The sequence below is a fragment of the Rhyacophila brunnea genome, unplaced genomic scaffold (genome assembly GCF_057557595.1).
Source record: "Rhyacophila brunnea isolate RB1 unplaced genomic scaffold, BYU_Rbru_1.0 scaffold_8, whole genome shotgun sequence".
NCBI lineage: Eukaryota > Metazoa > Arthropoda > Insecta > Trichoptera > Rhyacophilidae > Rhyacophila > Rhyacophila brunnea.
The window spans coordinates 1,770,967-1,794,294 of NW_028233350.1; the positions used below are offsets into that span (position 1 = coordinate 1,770,967).

At 29.9% G+C, this 23,328-nt stretch overlaps 1 protein-coding gene across 2 annotated transcripts in view; it reads left to right on the plus strand.

Moving 5' to 3' along the window:
- The window catches only part of LOC147063825 (uncharacterized), a 457,860-nt gene extending 442,477 nt beyond the window's left edge, over positions 1-15,383 (plus strand). Inside the window, exons 7-10 of one of the 2 annotated variants that reach the window (XM_085958983.1) lie at positions 6,094-6,276; positions 6,801-8,079; positions 10,014-10,599; positions 11,340-15,383. In XM_085958983.1, coding sequence (XP_085815109.1) covers positions 6,094-6,276; positions 6,801-8,079; positions 10,014-10,599; positions 11,340-12,548 — 3,257 coding nt within the window. In that variant the 3' untranslated portion in view covers positions 12,549-15,383. The remainder of the gene's footprint in view (positions 1-6,093; positions 6,277-6,800; positions 8,080-10,013; positions 10,600-11,339) is intronic. The other variant, XM_085958984.1, reaches the window with a different exon arrangement.
- Positions 15,384-23,328: the final 7,945 nt, after the last annotated feature.

Genomic DNA, 23,328 nt, shown 5'->3' on the forward strand with positions numbered 1-23,328 from the left:
ATTCAACCTACAGCTCGTGGAACTGACATTGAATATGAGAGTAAAAAAACTCTGACAAGACGGTGATATATTGCTCAGAGGAATTCGTTACATCATTCAAACGAAATATAATATCGTTACGGAAAAATCGTTATTTTATTTTATAGTAACTAAATCATGTGGATGATTATTACATATGCCTTATACCAGAATAGCACAACCTTTTTATCAGTTGGGCAGATTTATCCATGTCTTTATTTTGTATAAGGTATATTTCAGTATCTGATTTACGGTGAAAGAATTTGGATTCAATTTCCGGTGAGGTTACAATACTCATAATATATATTTAACTTAATATTGTGTCAATTGGATTGTTTCTCTGCTAATATACTACACTGCTATTTTACTACTGACATTGCGCTGCATGATTGATTGTAGTGTTGATATGAAGAAATACAAAAAGTGGTGATTAACTTTAAAACGCATGTACTCACATTTTATCAGACATATTATATTTATTCTTCTGTATCAAACGAGTGCAGAATATATTAACATACCATTTTTTTTACGAGTAATGGTTGTTAACATTCACCAAACCCAATGTTTTAAACACACGCTGAAAAGGCAACATGATTTTATATTTATCCAGATGCAGGATTAAACTCATGACCTAATGGCGTTGTCATCAAACTAATACTAACTTGTCCGTCTACTGATCTTGAAAAGTTATTTGCTTTCATGTAAATCGTCATTATAAATGAAAAAAATAGAATCTATCTTCCTTACGTACGTTCATATTATATCCATCGTTATATTATGCACCACGCACGAAGCGAGCACAATATAGCCCTACCTTACGAAAGCGTACCAACATCAATGATAACAGCAGTACAATATTTTTTTTTCGACCATGACCATTTCGAATATATTGTGTACTTGCCAGACCCAGGATTTAAACCTGGGACCCACGACGCTATATACAGTATACCTAAATGTTATAATACTTAACGAATAAAAGCATTTTATGAAATTAATCTGAAAGTCTAGTCTAAGTCTTAGAATATGTTTTTTTATATATTTTAGGTATAAATAATGGCATGCCGTGGGTTGTGCAAAACTATCTTACATCCACTGGGTATTAATTAAACGTCGTTCAAGATGATTCAAATCACCATTCGTTTTGTATTATTTTTGATAAATCTTAAAAGAGTTGAATGAAGGTTTGATGACGTATTTACGGACGTATAAAATTAATAAAAACAAATATTATATTTCTGTCATACTAATAAAAATACAGTATTAATATCGGTACTTTAGTCATATTTATAATAAATGACCGGTTTTGCTTAGCATTGACCTCTCATATTATATTATTATTTGTATGTATTTCATCATAACTATGACAAATCCTTTCCGTTATATTATCATATTTATTTCTCAACCAAAGATATTTTTCATAGTAAATTATAACCTAAGTTCAAGTTTCAACCCGTATTAAAAATCTAATTAATAACAATATATTATAATAAAATATATTTTTGATACTTTAGTAAGTATATTGTCATATAAATTTATTAAATAATGTTATTGTTTGTTGTGGTGACATAATTATAAATATAAAAAATTTTCAAAAAAGTTAATTAATTAAAACAGTATTAATTAGATATGTCAATGAATTTAAAAATAATTACTGAATCAGTGGGCTGTTTATTTATAAATAGATTTTATTATACTGTTAACTTGTTGCAAAAAACTGGTATTGTACACAATTTAGTTTTTTTCTGTAGAAAATAATTCTGATTATACTTTCACTCTCACTGCTGAGAACTTTTACACGGGAACAAAATAAAAATACTTGAAAATATTTATTACTTTTATGAAGTATTGTTACTTCATAATTTCATGAAGCTCTTTTTGCAAACTTTGAGGGGAAAGTTCATTTTTGGGAGCATTGATGTTGTCATGACAGGAAAATATTGTTCAACTTTTTAAACGTATTTTCTTCTTGCCTTATGCAAAATACGAATAATAAATTACCCAAGTCAGCGTATTATGAAACGATATCAAACTTTGCTCTCAGATGTTTCAAGTAAGTAGGGTGTACCAAGTAACTTCCCTATGTATCATGCACCTACTTGTATGTATATGAACTTTGTAAATTATTATTAGAACGACATTAATCATATTCGCTGTAGGTAGTAGTTCTTTCAAATAAGTTCAATATTATTTTCTTTACTGTGATCATCACGGTTCAACATTGTGACTTTTATATCCTAAGTATTCTAAATCTAAATATTTATCCCATAAGATGAAGACCAGCTGATACTTTACTCGAAAAACTTTGGTACCTATATTTTAACATGATACTAATATTACGAGTAGGTATATTATGATTAGTTCAATCTACTCTTAACTCTCGCTTTTTATGCAATTAATTCTATTTTGTTTAATCTCTAAATAATTTATGATTTTAATGCAATCACCAAGACAAATAAAATACTCAACCATCAATATTGGTTTGGGTTTTAATATGATTTAAAAAAAACTGACATACATTAGTAACTCAATTATTAAATAGGTACCTCTACCATATTTAATAATCATTACCTTTATTATTAATTGTCAAATAATAAGACTTCGAATAAGTCAATAATACCTATATTTCTATCATTGTCAACAATCTTAATATTCTATTAATACTATCGACCGAAGGTACTTGATGGAATTTGAATATAAACTTAAATCCATTAGAATTTAATCTTAATAGGTATTATTTTGTAGTCCTTAAAAATTGAGTTATATAAATAAAAATGCAAGTTGTTTTTTTCAACGTGTGTATAGTACAGTACAGTACAAGAATATACTAGTACCTACTACGCTAGGCGAATGGTTAATAAATCAATAATAAAAAAAACTGTCAATAATCTCCTATAATATGCATCGCTATGTTATTTATCTTTTTTAAACTTGTTTTAGGTTAACTGTGATTTTCGTTCCTAAGAAAAGATAATTCAAATACTTCTTCGAAAAACAATTAAAAGCCATTCACCTACTTTATTACGTATACCTGTGGTCTGAATAAAATGAAATTGAAAAAAACCATCACCTACGGATTCAGACAGACAGTCTACCAGTTAGTTGAGGATTTAATGCCTTATAAAGTTAAATGATTTTTGGAGATAGCCAATTAATTACCACAACATTTAATATGTACTAAGTATAAATAATATTATTTTAATGAAGCTTTTTATAAATATCAATTTAATTATTTAATTTCATTTAATTAAAATTATAAAGCTATTATGGAATACATTAGTTCTAATCGACGATGCGTCATTTACAAATTATGAAAAAGCGCGCGAAAAGAATTAAGTCGTGAGTTCTCTATAAAATATGAAGGTATTTTATTTAAAGCACGATTCACTAAAGATGAGATTATTTCTATTCACAAATAAATGAATAGTAGGTATTCGTAATCGTATATACGTAAATATTACTCAACTTTGACAAATTACTTGAAGTTTAAATTTTTTGCTCTTGTTAAAACTATGCCAGTCTAAGCGAAACGTGTGTGAACAATTTGAGTCTAAATAAAAAAAAATAACACAAGTTCAAGGATGACGTAAAAATTATTAATCTCAACGTTCATTATCAAGTTTTTTTGGTCTCGTTTTGAAATAACTCGAATTATAAGCACGTTGTACCGGCGCTGGTGAGTTATTAAATTGTTTATTTTGTTTCGTTTTGTTATTATTTGTTTTTTGTTACCAAGCGGAGTTCCCGAAACTATGAAAGGTTAATATAATAATACGTACATGTGCTCACAATTTTTCATTTCATATCCTTGTTTCAATGCCGATAACTAATACCGATATCATGCAGTAATCTCTCAATATCAATGATGGTTTTTATTGAACATAAATAATATCCGCGTAGCCTTGGCAGACCGTTAGATATTTCTATAGGTCCAATCAGATTTTTCTAGAAACCGTGGCATTTTTGTATCTACGATAAATGCAAGACGTATTTTTTACGTAATAAAAATACATATCCTTATCCTATTTCAGAGGTCTAAAATGCACCGACCGCGTGTGGTATTTAATGTACTCTTACTAAATTTAACATTTTATCATCAAATAACAAAAGTCACGAATAAAATATGTCATATTAAAATGTCATCCTAAGTCCTAAATAATAATAATCCTAATCTAAAACCTTATAAATTCTGAGTTAGTCGTATTTTCTTAAATATTTCAAATACATAGTTAAAAAAAGTCGCCTGCGGCACATTTTATATCATATTTATTAACATAATACGAATTTATACTATACTATATTATATAAGTAATTATTTAAGTTTTGACCATTCAATTGAAGACATTTAGACCACCCGATCTGGTCCACAAAGGCCTATTTTGTTGCAATTAAAAAAATACACATTGTGTCACACCGTCTACGTGAAGATCTCTTTACTTAGATTGTTCGGCAATTTTGTAATAGCTTTTGTATTTACCATTACAATTATTTAAAATTATTCATTTTTGTGTTTTCAACTCCCATTGTGTGCACTTTTACCTAAAATTAGTCATGTAAATTCAGTCAAAGCACACTTGAATACATGGTGACCAGAGTTTTGAAAAACTGGTCCTGAGACATACCCGGTCAAAAAAAAATGATAATTTCACCCACACGGAAGGTCCCGTGACGCCCGATTAAGACCGGGTGTGGTACAGGGATAGGTGTAGTTAGGGTGGACCTTTAATTTTAATAGTGATATTATACGCTACTGTGTTTCTAATGTAATAAATTTTCTTTCACATAAACAGCTAGTAAAAAACCCAAAATATCAACGATTACACAAAACGCGAAAGCCTGATAATCGATTCACTTATTTATTTTTAAAAAAATACAAAATTACTTTTAACTATTCTATTAAATAAACAACTTATTTCTTTTTTTGACGAATTTATTGTCAACGCAATTTGATATCAAAGCATTTAATGTAAGAATTGTTAGTTAAATTTGTCAATTTAAATTTAAAGTAAAATGCCCGTACCTTAATTGGAAAAGGACATTGGCGCAAATCCAGTTGTTACAGGTTCAAGTCTCGTCGGGTTTTGTACTTTTTTCAAAAAAAAAAATTATATTGAGTATATGGGTATATGAGATGTTTTAAAAATGATGTAATATGTTCTATTATATGTTCTATATTAAGATTTTGACATTCACTGCCATAAAGAACATAATATTATTATTTTAATAAGTAATAGTGCTGCCAATATCTACCCTATAGAAGACCTTTTATATAATTAAAATGATCTAGACGTCTTAGCGGTGATCTACAGAATTATACAGACGTCATTTTTATGAGGAAATATATTTTGTTTAAATTTATTTTTATGTAGAATTATGTTAATATCAATAAAATAAATGGTAAAAGAAATACAAAACTTTACTTAATTTAACTTTGTGATGGCAAGTATTTAATCTAATATTCATCACCCCCATGCTTATCATTGTTACAGTTTGCTCATGGACTTACGAGTCCTCCTGCAGAGATTGCAAAGATTCGTAAATATATTCGAACGTGACGTTAACTTCACCTAACGGAGCGTCATAATTTAACTTAATAATGATTAATTTGCAAATTAATCAACCTTTAATTGCATACATATAAATAAACGGACGCTCACAGGCAGAGCTGTAAATAACGCAAAGTCAAACACTGCATTTCAATATACCTAGCTAACCAATTCACATTTTTGACAATTCACGAAAAATAATTATGTTAAAACTTAATCAATTATATAATTAACCAAAGAAAAGTAAAGTTATAAATTATTCATATAAATCGAATACCATTCACGTGATAAATGCAACAATGTCTCCTTGTAGATGTATACCAAATCAAATAAACCGGTTGCAAAATCTGTAAAAGTGTTTAAAACCAGTTATAAACAATCTTATCTTATACACAATAATAATAAAAAATAAATAAAAATCATAATGCATTTTTATGAATATGAAATTAATTAAAACAACACAAAAAATAGTTAGTATTTTATCCAAGAAACAAACCGTAAAATAACAATCGAATTTCTCTATTGTTTCCAGTGTCGCCATCTATGGGCCAGGGTCCAGTGTACGTGGATCCCGCTGCCCGACCGGTCGTGATCCAAACCTCTGCCGCCCAGAATCCTGACCTCACCACGCAGACTGTCTATGGCTTTCTGGACTTCACCACGACAATAGGAAATACAGTTATGGTCTTCTCACCGCAGTCAGCACCATCTCCCGGTATAATTAAACACTGATTTGTTTTAATAATTATTACAAAGCAAACATAATAATATTTTTATTTGATTCACAAATCATTTAATGTGTAAAATAAGGGTAGGTTTTTTTACCTTATGATTTAATAAAAATATGGATTTTAAAATTTATGAAATTACTTTTTTGTGTTATTATAGTAAAAATAATTAATTGAAAGACAATATCGATACAAGATACTCGTAACATCTGAAATTTAAAACATTTGCTTTGCATCATAGGGCACACAGTATTGCATAATATATTATAATTATTCTCATGGCTGTATAATTGACTTAAGAAAAGGAATTTTGTAATAATATTTCCCTAAACATATCGCTTATTAAAAAATATTTTTTGAATAAAATGAAGCCATTAAAAATTAGATTGTTTCGATGATTAAAATAAATTTATATAAATTATATTGTAAAGAATATATAAATGCAACTAAGGTTAAAATGGTTATATGTGTTGTTTATTTATTTTAAAATGTATTTAAATAAACATTCTAGATGCTGTCAAGCCGGAAACCACTCCTGCTCCACCAATTGAAACCAAGCCTCTTCCAGTACAAAAGGTCGAGAAAGTAATTGAGATCAAACCCAGCAAACCTGTCTCGAAGCCCACAGCTGAGAAGAAAGAAATTAAATCAGAAGTCAAAGTTGCATCAAAGATTGAGATTATTGCAGAATCAACAAAAGTCTTCCCAGATAAACCTCTACAGAGTGTGGTCAATGTAGTCGCAGGTGTACAAGGTCCACCATTGTCAAGCAAAGTCGACATTGTAGTGGCACCAACTGTTACTGAAAAGAAACAAATATTTTCAAAAGTCGAGGTTGTAACTGGTCCATCTAAAATTGTTGAACAACCAAAGAAAGTATTATTTTCAAAGGTTGAAGTCAAAGAAGGTACAAAAACTGTTGAAGCAAATACCAAAAAGGAAATCGTTACTAAAGTTGAAGTCAGAAGTGGTCCATCAATAGTTGTACAAGCACCTCATATATTATCCAGTCGTGTTGAAGTCGTTGAAGGACCTTCTTTCAGTGCTGCACCGACACAGCCAATTTTATCAAGTATCGTAGAAGTTCTTTCTTCTTCAGATGAAGACGATGATGAGCCACCAATTTTGGTAGTCAATAACAATATTGGAGAACCTGAATATGATTTTCTATCCCGCCAACCTTCGGAAGTAGTTGAAGAAACGTACAAAGTTATTAATTTAAGACCAACAAAAAGTCATAAACCTAAACAAGCCAAACCAAGACCCAATGCTCCTGCTTCTCCCAAAATGAAAGATGATGATGACCATCCTCTTGGACTAGTTACTAAGCTAGGTGGAACCGTAGTCAAAGAAGGAGTGACAACTGTGCATGAAACTAGTGTAATCGGAACTGTAATTTCTGGTAAATATGCTCAAGTTCTTCACAGCACATCTCATGTCATACACGCAGGAAATCACAAACATAAGATAGCTCCTTCACCGTCTCTGAGAATTCTTAAAACTGCAGCACCAGCTATTGCGAAAAACCACAGATACAACCTTGAACCGACTCCAGCTGGATCATTGCATGATGAGACTGCTCTGCCTTTGGAGAACTTATTTGGCCCAAGTCCAAATCTTATTAGACCTTCTAGAAGACCAGCTCTTCCCGGAGGCAGCTTCAAAAATAAATTCAAATCTCAAGAAAATGTTGCCGATGAAGAAGAAGTCCGGAGTAGTCCACAACCAAGTAGAATCCTCGCCAATAAGAAAAACAAGAATCGTCCTTCAGCACCTCAGAGAACGTTCAGGTATCGCATACAATTATAAAAATATATATTTTTGAACAAAATATTTAACTATAACTCAACGTAATTTATACATACCAATCGAGTTTTACAATTTATTACTTAAGAAATAAATACAATACAACAAAAACCCCACAATGGCCGCGCGGTTTAAGCGTCGGCCTATAGCTTCGTAGGTCTCAGGTTCGAATCCTGCGTCTGGCAAGTACACAAATTGTTTTTAAATTTGTGTATGGGTCAGAATATGGACCTAATAGGTTGAGCAAATGACTGACATCCATTTCTCGTAAAAGGAAAATCTGTTAATACAAACCTCTACTCTATGGAGGCCCATATGATTCTATTAGGTTCGTATATGGTCGAAAGAGAGAAAAACATAGTACTTATAGGACTTTGATTTATAGTATTTCACATGACAAATTATCAATTAGGATAAAACATAATAATATTATATTATAGCACTTAAAATCTAATAACGTTCAGGATTATTTTCGTCCATTGAAAGGGAAATTGTCGACTAGTTTTTCCTCGCAAGAGAACCCTAATAGTACAATGCGTAAGGCACTGGAATTTTATTAGGGGGCTCCAGATTTGATCCCGGTGAGGCCAAAATACATTAATTTTATTATAATACAAACTTGGTATTTTTGTGATTGTCTCACTAATACACTACTGCCATTTTGACTCATGACCTATGTTGTAGTACTCAAAATACTAATGTGTAATTTTAATTGAATAAGACTGACCCTAGTCGTTATTTAATTAGGTACCTATGTGTATAAGAACAATGGGTATTTTTTTACTGTGTCCAATCCAAAGAAGATCATAATATGGGGCTCCACAGAGTGGAGGTTTGTATTAACAGATTTCTGTTTTTACGAGAAATGGATGTTAGCAACTTGCTCAACCTATTAGGTCCAATGATTTGAGTTACCCCATCTCCACACGTCATTTATATGCAGCCACACGGCTGCCTTCCATGACAATATAAACGTGTCAGGATGAAAATATCTTAATGCCACACTTCCTTGACCTGAAACAAAGTTTCATGAGACTGATGTAAACAACCATGCACATTGATGCTTAAAGAAGATTAAAACATCAGAATAGAATTTTTGACTTGGTATGCTGTCATTTATCTTTAGTAACATAAAGTTTCCTGTGTATCCATGTACTGAAACTCTGCCAAAACTGAGGAGTCGGGAGTTGAATGTGATGAATCTAAGGAGGGATCAGAATTATTCCGTAGCTAACTTTTCAAATGCTCCAAAGCTTGCCTTGGTTGATATCAAATCAGCGTGGCCAATTGGACCCGTGTTTGGACGGAAAAACAGCTTTGCTCTACGAGTCCACGCTCTCCTAGCTAATGTGCTATCAATACGATCAATGCCCGGGGTCTTACTGGTCGGAAGCCAGCAAATAAACTTCCGCTTTCAAGTGTGGTATATATTCTAACTCCACATACACATTGAAAAATAATATGTGTATTTGCCAGACCCAGGATTCGAACCTGAAACCCACGATATTATAAGATAATGCGTTAACTTAAGTTTAATTAATGTATTCTCTTGTGGTCAAGAATTTACAGTTACCAACATTAAAGAGAAAAAATGTGGTTATTCGAGTATTTATTATTTGAAATAACTTTGAATATATTTTCATAATAATACATCTCTATAAATATTTATGCCGCCACATATTTCACTATGAATAATTATTCAGATTATACAAGATTTTATTCATGTTTACATTTTTAAATACATATTTATTATATACATCTGTTGTACAGAATATCCTATGAATATTATATCATAAACTATAATATAGAGACCAGTATAATAATAATATATGAACTATTGTCAATATTTCATCTAACCCTCATTGGTAAATTTACTAAAACCAAATTTAAATCCCCCATTGGAAACATTTAATTTCAGCAATCGTTATGGCAGGTCATCCACACATACAGCTGAGTTGGCGACCGTATCTGTTTTCAGCGAACCACCAGCAAGCGCCTTCTCCAACAGACGTCATAAGTCCAGCAGAAGCTTCAAGTCTACGGCCACCGCAGCACCACCAGCAGACAGTTACACAAGGAGAGGTTACAAGCCCAGAGTCCAAGCATCCAGCGTTGATCATGGCACCACACCGTCAACAAGCCTTTACAAATTCAAGCTAAATAGAGCACCGGGTCGCTGGCAGTACAAAACAACACCTAAGCCAAGAGTTACAATCAGGAAAATAATCGGAGATGATGATGGCCCAACTACACCTTTGACCGTTTCAAATCTGGATGAATCCCAGAACAATGACGTGAATCCTCAAGCTAGGTCTGATAACTTGGACCTCGAGCTTTCTGGTTCCCACAATGGACCTGGTTCTCTTCTGGATGAAGACGCAAATGATAATTCAATCGATAAACCACTTCCAGTAGAGACTATCAAAGTTGAAATATCGACCGCTGCTGATTTGAAGGATATTTACTATGAAATTGCTACTATTAAGTCACCCTATACATTCCAGGTATACTTTATATTACTATTTTTATAAGATTATTAAGATAAAAAAATAATCAATTATTATAACCAATACTTATCAAATATTATATTACTCTGTATAATACTAATACTCTATTTTCCCACCTGATGCTTGGTTACTTACTCACAACATAATATAATATTATATTAATAATATAAACTAATATTCTCTTATTTTTCGAGAAGTCGTTTAAATTTTTTCAGCACGTGATGAATACAAACTTTAATATATTACTAAAAATGTTATTTACCATATAAACCCACGTAAGTTATTTTTTGTGAGTTCAAATTCTTATAACCTGATAATATGTAAAATTTAAAATGAAAATAATACACAGATTTGATGATAAACTTAAGAAAACTTGATTTTGGTAATTATACTGAAATATTATATCTTTCACCTAACCAATTATTTATCCTACTTGTAGGTAGACTTTATAAATTTATTTTATCAGTAAAATAATATTTTTTCCAGAATATATAAAAAATGTCATGAAAAATTAATGTTGTCATAGTTAAACCAGTTTTGATAATATAATTTACATTTTGATCTCTAATCATTGCATTATATTTTTTTTTAAATCAACCGGTTTGATTAGCAAGTTGTTCCTGTTGTACCATAATTAAACAAACATACCTATTTTTACCAAACTTGTTTGATAAAGTGAGCATAAAAACATTTAAATATTTGAATTGATTTTAATATTTTTGTAATGTTAATTTCAGGTTGGAACAGTGAAAAATACCCGTTATATAACAGTGACTTCGACGTTTGAAAAATCCTTCGAGCCTACAGAGCTTCCAGCTATCCGCGCATCAGCTACAGAACCTCTCACTGAAAATATCCTCGCAACTACATCACATTTCGACAAAGACAATAACCTCTTGGATTCCAGCATCGCTACTCTTCCACCCATATATCTCTCTGGCGACAATGAGACACCACCTCTTGAAACCCTCACAGAAACCTTCAGCACAACACAGCAGATGCTTAAAACACACATCTTGCCAGTTATCTACAATGGAATTAATACCACCAGTTACACTTTAATCCAAACTTACCACGTTACCAGATTGGTGACTGCCACAAAAACTTTACCACCGATGGAAGTATATCAATTCGTTCCTAGTAAGACACTGAATGAATTCAATAGCAGATTAGATGAAGCTGGATCAGAATTGCATTTGGAGTTAGAATTTGGAGATGATAATGAAAATGACGATGAAGGACAATCAAGAAGAGCTTTCCCACCAGATTTAGATCTTGCAAATATTGGATCCGATTTTGATCTATCTGAAGTCGATAAATCACGTTTCCCTGAAAACCACCCAAGACATAAGAAAGCTCATTCTTCAAATCCTAAAGCTCAGCAGGTTACTGAAGCTCCACCGTCAACTACACCAGCTCTGAGTCCTGAACAAGCTCAACAATTAGCAATATTACGGTTATTCAACCCAGCGGCGGCCGCTCAAATTCCAAATGTGATTACCACATCGAAACCTGTGTATAAAATTGAAACTGTCTTTGAGTCACATATTGTTCCGTTCTTCAATGGACAAAGCACAGTTCACAGTACGATATCCAGGCCGGTAGCTACTGTTACAAGGACAGAATATGAACTTGGAACAAGCACATTGCCTGGAATACCAATTCAGAACATTAACCCATTCCAACAGCAGCAACAAAATCCATTCCAGCTGACGTCAACTCCAATTGTTACGCATACTGAAGTCACAGCAACTGAAAGTAAAATTCTTAAGTTGACGTTTGGAGCTAAAACAGCGTATACCACACTGTATTCAACTAGAGTTGTTCCAACAGTTTTGACAACATATTTGACGACGTCAGTACCTGTTCAACAAACGGCAGCTTTCCCGGGTTATTTCCCAGGAAACTTCCCTGCGCCTTACGGTCCATATCCATACGTAGGATAATTCATTAAGCACACAAAATGATGAATTCTTATTCATTAATATTATTATCATCAAAATACTCAACACATTCTTTTTAATGCATCTTTAATGAAAAGACTTTAGATAGAATAAAATAGTATTATATGAGTAGGAAATTAATATTGAATACTTACGACTGATTGTACCTTTTAGATATTTATGAGTGACAAAATACCCAATAAAGACATTTAGGTACTTATTATTATTGTGCTCTATTTTCAAATAAAGCTAAAACGCAATCTGTTATAGATATTATCACTATAACAGATTCAATGAACAAACGTTATAAAAAAACATATTTTTGTAAAAAATACTAAAAATATAACATGCTTTTTTTTATTTCCAACCGTTTGTGAAATAATTAATAGAATGGTTTCATTATCTTATTATAAATATGTTTTCCTGATTGGGCTTACAGTTAGGTGCTCTATACATTAACTGTTTGTAAATAATTTATTATCGCAATGTTAGAGCATTTAATGACAAATGATTAATTTTATTATTATCGTAATTTATAATACTCACATAGAAGATACTATTATTAAAGTTGCATCTATCTATCAATGAAAAACCTCGTATCGAAATAAAATATTAAAAAAAACAAAGGGTTTCAACGACTCCCTAATGCAGTGGCATACAAATACGTCGAAAGTAGATATATTATCACACGCTTGCACTATAAATAACAACTCACACATGCGAAATTATCATCACACATACTTACTTGCCCGGCGAAAGCTCAGTTACAAGTGGCGAAAGGTATAAAAGTTTTACCGGCAAGAAGAAAACTTTCAGAGATGTGAAAAATTTATTGCCTTTGTTCGCCGGACGGCACATGTGCGCGCATGTGTTGGTGTGTGTTTATGTTTGATTTGTGAATTACGTGTAAGTGGTAAAGTCGGTTTACCTAGGCTGGCTTATACTTGCATCAAAGGGTGGTCAACCATTGAAGGATTTGAGGCTACGTTACTCAATACTATTAAGCCGAAAAATACATGAGCATTGATTATTTGAAATAATTTCCATATTTATTTTAATACGACTAGCTATTATTACTTATTCAACTTGAAAGTTTTTTTTCGTAGAGACTTCCTCTACAATCACACTTAATATCGATTTTAAGATTTTAACAAATGTTTAGAAAATGAAAAAAACGTTTTGAAGCAAAAAGAAGTAATGCAAATAACATTTTTATTTTATTTCCAAGATTATTTTCAGTGGTCTGCATACAAAAAAGAAATATAATCCCTGCAATAACTCCTGTGGTCAAAACCTTGTACATCATCTCTTACTATGGAAAAAAGACGGCAATTTAAAAATTGATTTAAATAATGTTTTTAGTTCATGTATATGGTTGTTCAATACATCATTCGATGCCCAAGGAGATGTACAACATTGTGGCTTTCATAACTTAGAACTCCCCAAAATCGATATAGGTACAGTGTTACGGGGGGGGGGTCTCGTTTCCTAATTGTACGGACTTAAATCATAATTACTTAAAATTTAGATTTCAAAACCATTTATTATGTTATTAGCTAGATTATTCATTATTTTATATATTTCAACATATTATTATAATGTTGAGTTTTATGAACAATTTAACTTAATAAATGATTGATCGATTTTCGATACAAAAACATAGTGTTATCAAAAAACTGTAGAATATTTTAGCACAAAATTAATATTATAGTTGAGAAAACGTGGCGAAACTTCATATTATGTTATAAATATTAATTATTTAATATCGTATCATTTATTCTGAAGTATAGTAATTTTTAACCATATATTTTTGCTTAGGTTTTTATGAATTTTGTAATAAATACAAACATAATAATACTGATATTTTCAGAATTATTCATCATGTTGTGTTCTAATGAATATGTCCAAAAGTAAATTGTGAAATACATACACAACAACTGAAAACTATACAATGAGATGGATTGTAAACTGTTGTATTTCCATGCGTGGGCAAAACTGAATATGGAGTGGGTGATAAAAAATAACTCTACTTGACCGTGGATGGACTTAGCCATATGTGAAATTGTGAAATTGTGAAATTAGTGTATTGTGAACTTGATTTTTTTCAAGATTGTGAAGTTAATTATCGTTGTACTGTTGCGCTGTTGGCAACTTCTGTGTACAGGAGCTTTGAGGAGCTGAGTGCAAACGTGTGTTGGCAGCCAAGTAAATGCGGTGAAATATTGTTGTATAGTATATTTTATTGTCCACCCCATGCGGTATATTTTTAAAAGTCAATCGAGAAATATGAAAACTTTCCGCAATAATTTTTGAAAGAACACAGAATCACTTATATAAGTTTTAAAAGAATCTCTATAATATTCATATGAGATTCATTTTGTATTACGAGTACCTATTTCATATCTTATTATATAGGTACTTATATCATATTTTATGTGTGTAAGCCCCATACAATTTTTTACTAAATTTTTTTGACTTAAATTAATATATATTTTATGTAATTATTAAAATGCATGTAATGGAATCTAACTTTAATAGAGCTTCCTGAAACTTTTGATTAGATTTTGTGTTTTATTTTGCACTCGTAAAACATTATTTTTATATTTTTGTCCACGATAATGGCTCTATTATATTATTAATTTAAAATTGTATACAGTGAAAATATTTTAAATAACCACTTTAGGAATTTATTATATTAATATTTCTTAAACGTATGTTATTTTATATTTATAAATTGTAGTATTATCATGAAATAATACCATATCAGCAATATTAAATATAGTTACTGTATTTTACTAAATTTTTAGCCATTGTGTTAATATAATAATATATAAAATTATTTGAAAGATTCACAACATAGTTAATATTCGATTAGATTCGAATATCTTAATTTAGTGATTTGTGAATATTTAATCATTATATATTATAGTTTATAAAAATAATCGCCGAAAATTTTAAATAGTATTGCAACTTTAAGTAAGTTAGTCACTTACATATTTCAATAATATTTTCACTTCCTTATTACATATTAAATATTGAAATAAAACATCAACTTCAAAAATTATGATTTAAAAATATTTACTTAAAATAAAAACATAACATTAATTAAAGATAGTTTTTTTCCCATTTACAAATACATTCATTTTTTCGGCATGTTTATTTTGCTTTCATTTGTTTTTAAATCATCACTTATTATGAATGTAAATATTATTGTGTATTTATATAGATATTAAAATGTTGTATATTGATTTTTTATTCTAATTTTTTAACATGTAAAATTAAAATGTATTTTATATAAAAATATAGATGTAAAATAAATGTATTGTGTTATTTATTTCAACCTGCTGGAAAACTAAATTATTGATTATTTTCATAAACCAAATAGAAAATGATTTTATTTGAATACATTTAACCATAGAAGCAAAAAATAATTTATAACTTAAACCTTCAAATTATTTCCAATGCAAAGGCATTAAGTAAGTCATAACTAAGACATATGTTTTCTTACTTTCAGTAAGCTGTTGACTTCAGCAGTGTGAGGTTAATAATTATTGTTGCTTAAGGCCACTATGACTTCGATATAACTATGCCAGGGGTTTGTAACTAATTGTGGTTGCAGGCGTATTTAAGATTTAGGATAATAGTAGCAGGTGAACGTCGGATTTATAAAAAAAAAACATTTTTATTACATTTGTTAAATACTCAATGTTCAATAATTCTAGGTCAGAACAATTTAATTAATCACTTTGTTCATCATTTAAAAATGTACAAAGTGATTTTTAGCAAAATTATTCAATAAAAACTGTATTGTAGCTTTGAAATGTTTTATAGAGCTAATTATTTTAACAATATGTTTATTTTCCATCTAAAGTTATGAAGGTTATCTAATTGTTTGAATGTTCGACCTATTGAAATGAGAAAAAAATTAATCTTTTCCAAAAGATCAAAAATTCAGCATAGAGCTATGTCTTTACTTAATCATCTAATATATGTATGTAAAATAAAGTAAGCTTGTAAGGAATTATCTTTTTCTACGGGAGTTTTAAATATTCTGTTTGATAAAGGATTTGTTCGAATATTGGTGTATATTTTCAGAATAATATTCATGATAATTTATGTTCATAAGATATTTTTTGCACAATTGCTTACTGATGAATATTACAATGACGATACGTCATAAAGTATATGAAGGATTCATCTCTCTTTAATGGGAAATGAATCCATTCTTATAGCCATCCATTGCTGGACCACCATTACTAATTATTGCTGATAACTTGGAAGCATGAAAATAACTCAGCGGGCACAGGCTTTTAAGAACCCCTGGACTATGATATTGGCCATTAGGATATTTTATACAGTTCTCAGAATATTTGTATATGTACATAAGAGCACAATTTTTTTATATTCTACTGTACCCAAATTAAGATTTAAAAAATGTCTAAAAACTACAATAAATTAATATACTTAAGGGGGGACATGCTCGTCGTAGGTCAAAATTGAGTTTTTATTGTATTTTCAAACCATGATCCTGGACACCCCTTAAACGTTGTAGATAATCTATTTATATAATTTTGAAGCCTTATTATCTTTTATATTTATTTTAAACATTTAATGACTGCATAAAGTATTTTTGTTACATAAAATAGTATTATTTTAAACCTCTCGCTCTAATGTTTTAGAATATAGTCAAATTTCGGTACATGAATGTGCAGTGGTGTTAAAAATTTTTACATTTATTAATTTTGAAACGCATTTATAAAACCATTAGTATAATTTATGACGAGATAATTTTAGTAAAATATTCACGATAAAAAGTATATTGATAATCTCTGTGATCCCAAATTTGACAAGAATTAGGCATTTTATTATTCAAAAAATTGGCAAGATTAACACATTTGAAGATGATTCTAAAGATGTGGGCCGTTAATAAATAGAACGAAAATTCTTTGGGAAAGGCCCGTATTTATTGTGAGAAAAATCACAAATTAGTAATAAGTATGAGTGTTCTATTCCTTTATGTTTAGCCTTCTTTCTACATTTTTAAACATTAAGTAAATACACTTCTGAATTATTCTAACAATAATTAATAATAATATCATATAAAATATATCTGTACACAAAATTAAAATTAAAAATTAACTTCTCCTTTACAATATTCCGTCTACATTCGATAAGGACTACAGTTGCATGCAGGTGGGCATCCGTATGTACGGATCAGTGCACTAGCTCACTATCGTAGAGTGTTTGTGCCCGCACACAAATATCAGCTTTATCCGTTTAGTCTACGTCATATCCAGGGACAGCTGCAAGGGACATTTCTCTTTACAGTGAAGCCGACTGTATTTCTGCCAGTCTGTCTGCGCCACTGGTTCCCAAATTCAACTTATTTTCAGGTTACTTAGTTAATTGAGTTTTATATGCCATACTTTGTTTTCCGTGAGAGACTTAACTTTTAGAAAAACTGTAAACAGAAGTTTTATTTTTCTAAATACATCCATTTCAAAAATGTTACCACATATTTATATAATATAACGAAATGAAAAATATTGAGAATCTCTGCAATTATTGAACCACCCCTGTGATCGTTTAGTAACTTTTACGTATGTACCACTGTATGACAGTATTTATCAAACGGTTGTCCACATGGTGAGCGACATGTCAACCCCTCTTATCACATCGCGTAATCTTGTACCTATGCTTCCTTATTCATTGGTTTCATTTATGGTCTATTCGTATTATACCCAACATGCACCTCTCCATACGAGGTTGCCCTAGTCGTAATTTTTAGATTTCCATTACATTAAGAGTTCGTGCTTCATACGCATACGTGAGCACTGGTAACACACATTAATTGAACACTTTAAACTTAGAAAACACTGAGAAGTAACTTTCCAAGATAATATTCAGGCGCCAAAATGTATGGTCACTTTGGTTCTTCGAGATATTTCGTCATATAATATCACCACCAATTATTGACAATTATATAGTTTTTGACTCACTCGATTCGAGTGCCATGAATGAGAATCACCTTTGTGTTGGCAAAGCAGTTTACTATTATTTTTGTCTTCGAGGCAATATTGTCTTTAAACCTTCTTTGGTAGTTCCCAAGGAGAACCTTGCTATATTATGTAATATGTAGGTGATAGGCGTTCATCGTCAATGACGATTATATTTTTCTCCCAATCAAATCACTTGGATAGATCATCCAGATTCCAGAGTATCATTGAATAGTTTGGGTGAGATCATGTAACCTTGCCGGATACCCTTTTTAATATAAAACTTAAACATGGCTTATCAAGTACATAAATAACATTTGAGAATAAAAAAAAAACATTAAATACCTAAATACCAGTATAAATAATGATTATATTATAATATAAGATATTTTAGTAATCTTTTATAAATTAATATAACGCCAATATTGCGTTGGAACAACGAATGAAAAATGTCAACGTAGAAATAAAAATCAACAAGTCTAGTTGCCATCGGTTTTTCTTATTTTCGCAAATTTTACGATTATTATTGGAAACATGAAGGAAATCAAGCGCATTTTACAACTTTTGTATTAAAAAGTTTTCATGCTCAAGAATGAACTGAAATTCCAGATAAATGCTAATAAATTAAAAAATAATTTATGATAGGTATGTTACAACATTTCTATTTGATTTTGTAAAAATGATACAATATACTAATAATTATTATAAATTCATTATATTGTAAGTAAATTGTTTATTAAATTGCTTAATTTAATATCGAATATAATATAATATTACATTATCGTTGTAATTATTAAAATCTCGTAGTTTTATACAAAAAAATCTATATAAATTAAAAACGTACCTACATCTTGAGGTATCTTATTAGACTTTTACGAGAATTGACTGCAAGCCATTTTCTAAAACCCAACTTAACAAATTCAGAGATATCAGAGGAAGAGGATACCAATATACATTTACATACAATAACCCATGCTCTGAATACACGCTAATTCAAATAACATATTCAAACAATTTTCTGTAAGGAAAATATTACACACGCAGATAAATTCATAAGTTTATTAAAAAAAACTACTACATACTCACTGTGATGACTGATCACAAATAAGTAGAGTGTAGGTATCCATTAGCAGTGGCGAGGGTGGAGGTAATCTATTTAGATTCGAGATAAATAGTGCACACTAAACTTTGTCAGTCATACTTATTTGCTTTTATTGAACTAAAAATACAATTTGCAGACGGTAGACGGCTAGTTTTTAAAATTCAACTAAGCCCTGCCTAAATCAAATCATAATAAAAATTATGTATGTTTAGGGTATGCTATGAGCAATTCGATAAAAATAATGTACACTTTTCGGTCATTCTTATTAGTTTTCGTTGAATTAAGAATATATTTTATTATTACAGATGGTGTTGGTTAGTTTTTTTTAAATTCATTAAACTATGCCTAAACCAAACCATAATCGACAAAAATACTCTCCTATCTATAAAATATTTTAAATGGTGTATGGTTTAATATGTTTAAATATGTTTTTTTAATAGGTTTAATATAAGTATGGCATAATTTTAGATATTTTATAGATAAGCCAATATTTTTTGACTATTATCTACTAAGGCTTCGATTAGGCAGAATTGAATTGAATTTTAAAAATTAACAAACACTATCTACACATTGTAGTATTAGTTCAATGAAGACACATACATTTAGCCCACAATATTAAATTTAGTGTGCATTATTTATGTCGGATCTTAACAGCCTACCTTCACCCTTCGCCACAGCAATTAAGTGACAGTACAGTGAATTAACACTAGTAGGTAACTGTTTCATTTTTTTAATGCAGCATCCACTAAGTAAACATTTAACTTATCTGTGGTAAATTTTCCGTGTATCCCAATTACTTGTTAATGAACATGAATAACGCCTGAATTATTGTATATACTTTCAAAATAATGACAAGATCTTGTCAAACGATATCAGTTGACATGAATATATTGATGATTGACAATTAATTACACGATCAATTTTTAGGAGAATAATGGATTTAGGTAAATGACTTTGGACATACCTGAATGGAAGCGCATGCTGGTAGAGGTCAAGGCAGACCCAGGAATAAATTGCCAGTAAGAAGAAGAAGGAATAATTTATTTATTTAAGAAAATAAAACATTGTACACATAACACATCTGAATTCAAGACGTGCACAACATGAGATTTACATTATCACAAATATTACACTCACAAGATAGAAGAAGAGAATATATAAAATAACAATAATAATAGATGATAATAAAAAATAAAAATAAAACTTACTTAGGTATGTACTATTTTATAAAGAAAAATAAAATTTCGAAAGTGTGAAAAAAATACGCCGAAAGTATCTACGTCTTTGGGGAGTGCATTGACTAGTCTTGCACCCCTCACTAATGGTGCCTGATAAGCTTGACACGAGAAAATGGTTCCGATCCAGAATAAATCATGGCTGCGACCACATAGGTAATTGACAAGCGCATGTAAATTTAAATTCATTAGGGGACCAGGATTGGAAGGTATGTATTTAGTATTGACACATTAGAAAAACCATCAGTACAATAACAATGATAAATAATGCTAGAAAAAATTCAGTGATTATAAGTAGTAGTCAAATAATGTTAAATAATTGTTTGCTATTGATTCTTCACAATTGGTATTTATTAAGGTGACCGCTAAATAATCGCTTCGTATATAGACTTTTTCACTGGCATAATAATATTATAATAGCCTAAAAAAGGTTACAACAAAGGCATTTATTGTAAGAAACAGAGAGTCCCAAACTTTTCATTTCATTTTATTGTCACTTTGTGTCAATATAACAGGCAGTTTAATCTGCCGTCCCAAAACACCCACACATAAAAATGTGATCTCTCTCTCTTTACAGCGAAGAGATCCCCAAAAAATATAGTTTATCAACATTATTACACTCTTAATAAAAAATATGATCGACAATTTGTTTGAGTCCGAAAATTTTACTCAATCTTTATCGAAGCGACGTTTTTTTATTGGTTTTCTATTGAAAAAAATGCTTAACTGCTTTATTTTTCTATACTTATATACACAATATTTTATTATAGTATTCTTTACCGTTTTTTTTTTCTATTTAATAAATTCGCTCTATTCTATTCTAGATTTGAATACAAATACAAAAAGTAGCATGGATGTAAATAAAATAGTCTTCATTACAACCATCAGGCGCCATTATATATTCAAAAGTATAATGGTTCATTTCTTGGACAACTAAATATTTAATTAAATTCCCACGATATTTCCTAACTATCAAAGTTAACTGTCTACATAATTATATACTACAAACCATTTAAAGTAAAGTGATTTTTAGATATGTAATTACTTACCTAACATGGTATAGGAATATAATTACGTCTTATTACTCTGTTGGTGTTCACATGTATTAGTTTTATAGATTAAAAAATAATTTATCGTTTATGGGTAAATATTGTATCAACTAGATGTCGCAAGACTCAAAATCTTTAATTCCATACAATATTCGTCGTCTGTATAATAATATAATTTATTATGTAATAATAATAATAACAATAAGAACATAAAATTTTCACTTCATAATATATGCCAACAGAGAACCTAATGGAAAAATACGAAGCTTGCAATTTGAGATTTTTTTTTGATAATTTACAATTTAAACTGTATTAATAAATGAATATGTATCTGAAAACATTAAAAAGATTTTTTTTTCGTCAAAGTCGTTTTTTTGTCACATATTTGGTACATAGGTTACGCTATTATTACATTATTTTTATGGTTATATTTAATTTTAAAATTTGGTTTATTAAGTTTTCAAATCTTCAGCGTTTAGATTTTTGATAAATTCATAGTTTAATATTTTTTATATCTATTTTAAAAAACAACGTTTTTTATAAAAAAATATAAATGTGTAGGTATAACTGCAAATCCTTTTTATTTGTATGAAATCTTATTTAGGTATGGTCCCAATATTTAAGCTCGATTTTCACCCCATTCACTGCGGACCAGTTAATTATTATTTAATTACAACATTTAATTAACATGTTAATAGTATTTTATGAAATTGAATAAAATAATAAGATAAAATTTTAATAACATTTATTTTTGAAGTTTTACCTCCCCCTGGATCTGCCGCCCGGGTGTTCGGCACCACTCATATCCCCGATTGGTGCATCTCTGGTTGTTTAAATTGTAAAAAGATACAAAAATACTGTCAGAAAATGTTAATTGTAAAAATAATATAATAACTAGGGCCCGGATTTATATGCTAGTGCATGTTTTGTTAGGGTGTATGCACAGCTATGAGAGTTGCACAGAAATCTGTTTTGAAAGACACAGAATCCAAAAATAAAATTTTATTGTGCATATAAATGCATATTTGAGACACGTTAGAGCATATTTGAGACATTAGTGCATATTTAATAAATAAATGCATATTTTAGAGCTTTTGAATTTATAATTTTAGTTTTTTTAAATTATTATTTTACACTTAACTATTCCTAAATACTATTTTCTGTTTTTTGCCCGAAAAAAAATTACTTAAATTATTTTTCCGCATATAAACAAAATACTGACAGATCCCTATGCGGAAAATTTTAATGCCGGAGCATAATATTAAAAAAAATAATTTAAGTAATTTTTTTTCGGGCAAAAAACAGAAAATAGTATTTAGGAATAGTTAAGTGTGTCGTTTTTGTTTTTTAAGATATGTTTGGTTTACATTGCATTTATTATTCAATTATTTGTAGGTAAGT